This window comes from Tyto alba, unplaced genomic scaffold (genome assembly GCF_018691265.1).
Source record: "Tyto alba isolate M040663 unplaced genomic scaffold, T.alba_DEE_v4.0 Super-Scaffold_34, whole genome shotgun sequence".
NCBI lineage: Eukaryota > Metazoa > Chordata > Aves > Strigiformes > Tytonidae > Tyto > Tyto alba.
In genome coordinates, this window is record NW_024881309.1 from 317,653 (window position 1) to 326,696 (window position 9,044).

The following is a 9,044-nucleotide window of genomic DNA, read 5'->3' on the forward strand; positions in this document are numbered from 1 at the left end:
GCACAGAGAAGGTCCAGGGCAGTGCCCTGCCCCAGGAGGTGTCTGCAGAGCAGAGCTGAGCACGCAGCAGCTAGGATGGGGTCTGTGAGTTCAGGAAATAGGAACCAAAAAAAACAGGCTGCCAGCAGGCACAGCTCCAGGCAGCAGAGACGTGGGCAGGGAGTGAGAATTTTAACAGAAATCCTGTTTCAGGGGATCTACCAGCACCTCCGGCCATGCCCTGCAGCGCAGGTCCCTTCCCCTGGTGTTGGAAAATGGGTGAAGAAAAAAAAAGTTGTTTAGGGTAGCATAAGAACTTAAGCAATCAGTAAAACACCTGTGAAATTTTCTGTCACACAGACGTTCTTGATCTAGGCAAGCATGATAAATACCTCCTGGGGAAGACCTAAATGGAGAGGCTTTGTGTGTAAATTGGGAGACTCCTAATCAGAAACCCTTGTCCTTGGAGATTAAGGTGCTCTGCAAAAGAATGAACTAGCTGAAGCTGGTTGGAGATAAGAAGTGCATACATAAACCAATGAAGTCCAATTCCAATATATAGGAAATGTTCAAGAAGGGCTCCTCTCCAAACACCACCAGAGACTGCTAGAGAACACCAATGACCCCCATGGAAGCCCCTCAGAGACCTAAACTGCATGCCTAATAACTATGTATATAAGATCATGAGTTTTAGGAAATTTGATGGATATGTATGTAACAGAGGGATATATTTTTGGCTACTGTAATGTACGGTGGACATGTCAGGTGGAATGATTCCCTCATGTCCCCAGCCACATAAAGTAATGCCTGCTCGTTAATGCTAAACCCAGCATGAAGGAGTTTTCATTCCCGATTTCTGTGACACTGACATCTCTCCCCTTCTCTCTCCCACCCAGCAGAGCCTCTGCCATGGGTCACTCACAGCCATGGAGTCCAGCCCACCAGCAGCCTCCTTGCCCCCCTGAGCACCAAAAAGAGGTGAAGGGCATCTCTCCTGCCCCGTGCCCGTGCAGCACAGGGGCTGAGGGTGACTGCCCTGCGGTGTCACCAGCTGGGAGGTGGCGGGCAGAGCTGGGACAGGGGAAGGCTGTCCCAATTGCCTGGCTGTCTCTCTGCCGGCCTCTCCCAGCTGGGCCATTCCGGTGCGTCTGCTCCTCTCTCCTCGTGCCTGAGCCACTCCTGCTGCGGCTGTCAGGCCCTCTGGGGGTGGGAGGTTCAGCTGAAGGGTCAGCACGGAGCTCGTGGGTCCTCCCACGCAGACGTGTCCGTGGGAACCCCGTGTCCCAGCTCTCCTCGAAGCTGTGGGGCTCTGGGCCGTGCAGCCCGTGCGGGTGGGGACTGAGCTGACTTCAGGAGATGCCGCCATGAGGACACTTGGTGACTCCTTGGGGTGTCCTCCCAAGCTGGGAGCCGCCCTGCAGATGACAAATCTCTCCAGCATCATTTGTGTGTAAAACCCAAAGGAGAATCACCAATAATGCTGCAAGCAGGGAAACGGTGATTGGTTGGGAAAATGAACTCTGTGTCCTTGGCAAGGAGTGGGGTGCTGAGACCTTGTGAAGGTGCCTGGTGGCAGGGTGAAATACTTAGTGATCTGCAGTGGATCCCACTGCTCTCAGAGGGATCTGATTGCTTCTCCAGGTACCTCAGGAGTGCAATCCCCCTCCATTTCATGGGGCAGACACAGGTCAGTTGGGAACAAGACAAACAGACAGACCAGCTCGCCTGCCCCTGTGCTAAGCCACAGCAAATCCTTTTGTCTCCCAGGACTTGTGGCTGCTCAGCCTGAGCGCAGCAGAGATGCTCAGAATTTCTGATTTCACAGAAGAGTCCTCAGAGGAGATGGGGCTGGAGTGGGTTGGTGTGGTGGAAAGGAATAACTTTATGAAAGAAACAACACAAAAAATAGCCTGATGCAGTCAGGTTTGCTTGGGATTGGGGGTAGAGATGCTGTCAAGCCCTTTGATGATGAGAGGGAATTCACCTGAGAAAATCTATCAGACCTGGTCCTTACGTGCCCCCTGCTCCCAGGCAGAGCCTGGCCTAGAGCATGTTCAACACATCTGGAAGCCTACGGGCCCTGCTCTTCACAGCACCCCCAGCCAGCACAAACCAGAGCAACAGCCAGGGAGCTGCACAAAGGTCCTGTCAAGCAGGAAAAAGGGAGGGGGGTGTGCCTGAGGTAGCATGAATATTTGAGGGATGTCTTTGATTTTGCACAGAGAAGTCTGTCCTCACTTGTCACTGTCTTTTCCTTCTGGTACAGACCCCTGGGTTCATAGGGAGACCATGTCCAACAGCAGCTCCATCACTGAGTTCATCCTCCTGGCATTCGCAGACACACGGGAGCTGCAGCTCCTGCACTTCTGGCTCTTCCTGGGCATCTACCTGGCTGCCCTCCTGGGAAACGGCCTCATCATCACCGCCATCGCCTGTGACCACCACCTCCACACCCCCATGTACTTCTTCCTCCTCAACCTCTCCCTCCTCGACCTGGGCTCCATCTCCACCACTCTCCCCAATTCCATGGCCAATTCCTTCCAGGATAACAGGGCTATCTCCTACCAAGGCTGTGCTGCCCAGGTCTTTTTCTTTGTCTTTTCCGTTGGAGGAGAGTGTGCTCTTCTCACCATCATGGCCTATGACCGCTACGTTGCCATCTGCCAACCCCTGCACTACGGGACCCTCCTGGGCAGCAGAGCTTGTGTCCACATGGCAGAAGGTGCCTGGGCTAGTGGGTTTCTCAACGCTCTGCTGCAGACAGCCAACACATTTTCTCTACCACTGTGCCACGGCAATGTGGTGGACCAGTTCTTCTGTGAAATTCCCCGGATCCTCAAGCTCTCCTGCTCAGACTCAGGATATCTCAGGGAAGTTGGGTTTCTTGTGGCTAGTGTATTTGTAGTCTCTGCTTGTTTTGTTTTCATTGTGCTGTCCTATGTGCAGATCTTCAGGGTCGTGCTGAGGATCCCCTCTGAGCAGGGACAGCACAAAGCCTTCTCCACGTGCCTCCCTCACCTGGCTGTGGTCTCACTGCTCATCAGCACTGCATTTTTTGCCTACCTGAAGCCCCTCTCCTTCTCTTCCCCATCCCTGGATCTGGTGGTGGCTGTTCTGTACTCAGTGGTACCTCCAACTTTGAACCCCTTCATCTACAGCATGAGGAACAGGGAGCTCAAGGATGCGGTGAAGGAATTGATCCAACGCACCTTGTTCCACCAGCAGTAACCTGCCTCACCTTCTCTGCAGATTACTTGCAACTTGGATTAGGTCAGACTTCTGATTTATTTTTCCCTTGTTATAATTTTCATAAGAGGTAACTGCTTGGCTTCATTCCACTTCTCTAGAGGCTTCATCTGTTCTGCGTGACCCTTTCACAAATGCCTTGAACACTCTACCAGATCCGGCTTCCCTGAGAGTATCTCAGCAATAAAAGAGGTCCCCTGACTGCAGTGCCTGAAGGCTGGGCTGTCCTAAGGAAGATGCTGCCAAAAATAAGCACAAAGAATTGGACTTTTAAAAATGTCTTTTCTCATTCTTTTCTCCCTGTACTGGAGGTGATAAAATTGTGGCAACTCTGAGATCTACTGGACAGCAAGTGGTGTTTTTAAAGACTATTCCTGGTGTCCAGGGGCTGTGTAGATACTGCGGGAGCTCTCTATTACCTCTTAGGTAGCCACACGTATAGCAGGGCTGATGGCATATACTGTTCCCTGTGGAAAGGATTCTGGAGGGGTCAGAAAAGAAAGGATACTCTCTGTGTGCCCTGGGGTGGGCAGTGAATGGACACTCAGAAGATGAGACACCCCTTAAAGGTGAAACTGATCCAGAGTAAAGTATTAATCCAGATACCCATAAGCCATGACGCAGCTGTTCAGTGTGAGCCAGTGAAAATGCAACAGGCACGGGCAAAGGAGACTGGAGAAATGTGGAAGCTGCTCGAGGAGCCCCAGGGCAGGGGGTCTCCTGCTGTCCTGGGCAGCAGGGCTGGTGGGGAGGCAGAAGGGGAACAAAGGCAGCCAGGGCTGAGGGTCACTTGCAGCATAAATGCAGGACAGACAGAGAGTGCCTGGCCTCTGTTTCCTTACACCCTTTGGACCAGCTCAAGTAGTGGGGACACTGGGGAGGCTTCCATCCCTCTCTGGGATGCTCCCTGGGGCTGCTGTGCCCTTCAGAAGGATTGGAGCTGTAGGGTGAGTGCCCAAGTCCCAGCCCACTCCTGACCTCTCCCCTGGCTCAGTCAGACAGAGCTTTTTGATCAGGTCGTCAGCCAAAGGACAAGGCAAAACATGTAGCACTGACCTGCCTGCCACAATGGTCTTACAGGTAGCTGTGAGATCCCTCACAAGCATGGGGAATTGGATGTCCCCCCCACCACCTGAATTTTTGGTGTCACACCTCAAAAAGCAGTTTGCATTTCAAAGGCCCATTGTCTGTTTCTCCTCCTTCATGTGGTTCTTCCTGGGGATCCCCTTTGGGTCTTTTCCTCTTTGTTCCGACGCACATGGCCTTCCCAAGTTGGCATTTTGCCCTGGTTTTCCATTTTCGTACATGGACTGTGTCTTCCTGCACAGTTCAAAGCCCAGACTTGGCCCCAGTAACCCTGCATGACCGGTCTGGGATGTGGGGGCCTCCCAGTCTGGCTCACTGGGCTGGACCCCTCTTTCCACGTGACAGGATTTGTTATGGGGGCGCCTTGGAGTGTGACACAGTGGGAGTGTCCTCCTCTCTCCTTGCATCTCTGGTCTCTATGTGAAACATTCTAACTCAATTCTAACTCTGTTTTCCTTTGTGGGTTTCCTCCATGCAGTAATTAGTAGGGTGAACCTCACCATCAATCTTACTGAACCTTATCAAGTCCCTGTCAAAACTTTGTTCAGTTCCATCGCACTTATGAAACTCTGTCAATTTATTACTTTACCTCAATAAAACATATTGCTGCTTCCCTCTTTTGAATGAGGTGCATTCTGCTCTTCTCTGACACCATGGAAGGCCAAGGTCCTTCTTTTCCACTCTCTCCTAGTAAGACCCCTAGGAGGAAGAACATTTCTCTGTGTTCATTGCTTAAAAGAATGGTGAAGGAAGTTCAGCGAGGTGAACCACGGAGGTGTGTGTTTCTGAGTGCATTAATATTCCCTAAATGTGCTCTGTGCCTTCTGGCAGTTGAGAAATGCCTTCTTCTCTAGGGCAACATTGCTGATGCTTACAGAACCCCTTCTGACTGTGCAGATGAGGTGCTCCACAGGTGTGCTTCTCTCATAGCGTGCATTTGAAGGCAGAGGCCAGATAGCCAAAAATGAATATTATACTGGCAATGAGCCTTTCCAAGGTTGTTATGAGCCTGACTGGGAATGCAGGGAATCATAAAGGTTCTGTGGTCCCCTTGGGTTAAATTAGAGTGAAATGACACCAAATGACAGGTTAAAATGTTTTACTTGCAGTAGAAACAACTGAAACTTGGAAAAGGATAGCAAGCACTGTGGCCTCTTATTAATAAACCTGTAAGGAAGAAAAGAAAGGAATAAAAGGAAAAGGGAGAGAGAGAAAGATAGTCGAAGTATGCGGATCACCACCCCAAGTTCCAGCATTGTCTCAGGTCTGGTAATCTTGAGCGGTAGGTGCACCCCCAGCAAAGTTTTCTGTTGCCTTTTAAGTTCATTTTCTCTGCTGATGTTCATACTAGATAAGGAGAGGCAGGTTCTCCTCCAACTCATTTCCATGAGTGTCCTGGGTTGAGTGAGTGGTGGAGTTTTTTGGTGGCAGGGGAGGGGGCTATCGGGGCGGCCCCCTGTGAGAAGCTTCTCGAAGCTCCCCCAGCTCCACGTCAGCTCCACTTCTGTTTGGGAAATTGAGCCAATCGGCTGCGCCTCTGCGATAACGTATTTAAGAAGGGACGTGGTGACGGGCAGTCGGACTGGTGAGGAGGAGTTGCTGCAGCTGCATGAACACCAAGGTCAGTGGAGGAACAGAGGAAGAAAGGAGGGGGGAGGTGTGCTGGAGCAGAGACCCCCCTGTATCCTGTGGTGAGACGGCAGGGCGGCCCCCCCCCCTGCCACCCATGAAGATCTACGGTGGAGCAGACATTGATTTACAGCCTGTTGTTCCTGCTCGGCTGATCAAGGTTCTGTGCCCGAAGAAGGCCGGGGTCTCATGGAAAAAGGTAGCCCCGCTGCTGTAATTCAGTGCTGGGAGGATTGCAGCGTGCGGGGGAGTCCCACGCCGGAGCAGCTCAGGAAGGGCTGCAGCCGTGGGAGAGAATCCAGTCGGAGGAAGTTAGTGACCCATGACGGAGCAGTGTGGGGAACGCTGCGGCCCGTGGGAGGAATTCAAGTCAGAGAAAGTTTGTGGAGGACTGTCTCCTGTGAGGGGGGGACCACGATGGAGCAGGGGGTAACAAGTTTTGGACACTCCCCTCACCGAAGATGAAGGAAGTGGCAGCACTGACTGCACCCCCCATTCCCTGCCCCTGCGCCACTGGGGGAGGAGGTAGAGATATCGGGAGCAGAACTGAGCCTGGGAAGAAGGGAGGGGTAGGGGGAAGGTGTTCTCAAGATGGGGCAATGCTTCTCACTGTCCTACTCTGTTATGTGTTGTTAGTGTCTGTAATAAATGTATGTTTTTTTTTTTTCTTCCCCTAACGAGTCTGCCTTTTGCTCGCGATCATAAAAGGGGGATTTTCCCCCATCCCAGTCCTATCTTGAACCCCAAGCCTGGCTCTCTGTCCCTTCTCATTGCCGGAGGGGAAGGGAGAGAGAGGTGCTGCATTGTGGTTGGCTGTCAATCAGGCTTAAACCACAACAATGAGAGATGAGGAAAAGGTGGAACATGGGTTCTGTGTGTGCATGGAAGGGGGATCGGGTGCACCTACCCCCTTGTCAGTTGAGTCAGTGGTTGTGCAAAACCCATCCTTGAAGACAGTCTGTTCTAAAAGCCCCCCTGAAACCGGACAGAAATTAAGATGCAAGAATAAACTAATTATAGTTTCTGCACTCTAACAAGCTCCCAGGGGGAAGTTACTGAGCTGTGGGAGGAATAAAGAGTCTTTGGGGTTTAGAGGGGCATGCTGAGGGGTTTGGGTGAGGAAGCTCCCTCAGGAGATTGACGTGAGCCTCTCTGGGGGCTGATTAGAGCAGAAGAACAGAGGCAAGTGACTTCAGGGTGACAAAGAAAGGAGACAGAGACATCCTGTGTCGTGTAGCCCTTTGGATGTGCCCTGCCAAGGGGCTCAGTGCTAATTCCCAGCCCATTTGAATGGTGATGCCTTTGGTCATCAGCAGCTGAGGTTTTCCCCCGGTCACTCTGAGGACAAATACACGCCGAGTGCCACATCCTTGCCCCTCAGGCCTGGCACTGCCCAGCTCCCCCTAAACCTTTGCCCATACCCTAACACCTAACCCTGAAAGGTGAGCTCTCATCCTTAGCCCTGCTCTGATCACTGAAGCTGAAACCCCCACCAGATGCCTGAAATCTAAGCCCTACCTACCTCCCTAATCCTTTCCCTCAACACCCCTCATCTTCAACCAAGTCCTTCCCTGGGCTGGCCTAACCCTGGGCAACAGCCCTGGGTGCGGTGCAGCTCAGCAGAAAAGGCCCTGGGGGTCATGGTGGACAACAAGTTGCACATGAGTCAGCGGTGACGGCTGGAAACCCAGAAGGCCAACAGTATCCTGGCTGTCTGAAGAGGAGCATGGCCAGGAGATGAGGGGGAAGGATCCTCCGATTCCATTCAGTGCTTGCTAGACCACATGCCCAGTACTGCACTGAGTTTGGGGCCTCCTGCCCCCAGTACAGGAAGGACATCGATCAACTGGAGCAAGATCAGTGAAGATGCACCAATACAGTCGGGCATGTGTAGACGTGCAGGGGGCTGGAGAGCTTCCCACCTGAGGAAAGGCTGAGGGAACACTCTCCAGTATGGAGACGAGAAGGCTTCGGGAAACCTCGTAGGAATATTTCACTACCTGTCAGGCAGTTAAGAAAATAGAGCCAGGCTCTTCAGCGTGGTGCATGGTGGGAAAAGGAGAGGCAAGGGACAAAAGTGGAAAGAACGTTCAGGCAGGAGATGAGGACCATGAGGTCACTTACACACTGGAAGAGGTTATCTTGAGAGTCTCTGCAACCCAGACCCTTGGAGGTTTCCAAGCCTCCTTTCCCCCTACATATGGTCTCCCAACATTGAACAAAATGCTCTGGCTCAGGCAAGAATGAAGCAAAAGCCTATGGCACCAACACGAGCTCTTCCTCCCCTGGGCCTTCTCTTCTCTGTGAGAGGTGTCTCCCACAAACCCAACACTTCTTTCTCCCTCAGCCTTTACAGCTGCACACGCCTGGCCTGCTCACTTGACTTTGCAACAATCACCTTTGTATTTAAGGCCCAACACATATCTTGTCACTCCCACTGCAAGCTGGCACCCACCCCACACCTGGAGCCCACCTGGCCACAGGGGCAGGGAGAGGCCAGGCCCACTCTGCTTGCACTGGGCACAGCTTTTTCCTGGGAACATCCCCAAGGAGCTCTCCTCACATGTGTCAGGCTGTGGCCTGGCACGGGTGGCACAGGGACAAGGGCTGCTGGGGCAGGGCTGAAGTAGCTCAGCTGGGAGAGCGTTAGACTGAAGATCTAAAGGTCCCTGGTTCAACCGCGGGCTTCAGCAATGTTTTTCTCCCTTAGGGTCTTGCAGAGCCCGGCTGCCTTCATCCATCCTGCCCTGGCCCTCCTTGCTCCTTCCCCTCTTGCCAGAGCACTGCCCGTGCACTGTAGCTGCACATCTACAGGTTAGAATGAGCCTTCCTCTTGCACCACAAGCCCCCAGCCTTCCCCTGGGCAGGACTCTCCACTCAGTGTGTCTTTGGGGTGTTCTCCAGCTGGGTCTCCTTCCCTGCTCCACAGGGATCAGGATCTCTCCGCTCAGGGGTCTCTGCAAAGACTCTGTCTCTCTCCTCATGGTCATTCTCACTGGTACACAGACTGCTCCCCTCCTCACACACATCCTTCACCTTAACCTCAGTTCCCAGACCAGGGCACACTGCCCACAGGGAGGCCACCGTCCCCCCAGTCCCAGGGA

The 9,044-nt window shown here is 52.8% G+C and overlaps 1 protein-coding gene and 1 non-coding gene across 2 annotated transcripts; both read left to right on the forward strand.

Annotated features, from left to right (window-relative positions):
- The first annotated feature begins 2,268 nt into the window (after nt 1-2,268).
- Nucleotides 2,269-3,207, forward strand: LOC122154200 (olfactory receptor 14A16-like). The gene has a single exon (XM_042801426.1). The coding sequence runs from the start codon at nt 2,269-2,271 to the stop codon at nt 3,205-3,207; it is 939 nt and encodes a 312-aa protein (XP_042657360.1).
- Nucleotides 3,208-8,560: 5,353 nt separating this feature from the next.
- Nucleotides 8,561-8,633, forward strand: TRNAF-GAA. The gene has a single exon. It is a non-coding gene; the product is annotated as a tRNA-Phe (tRNA).
- The last annotated feature ends 411 nt before the right edge of the window (nt 8,634-9,044 follow it).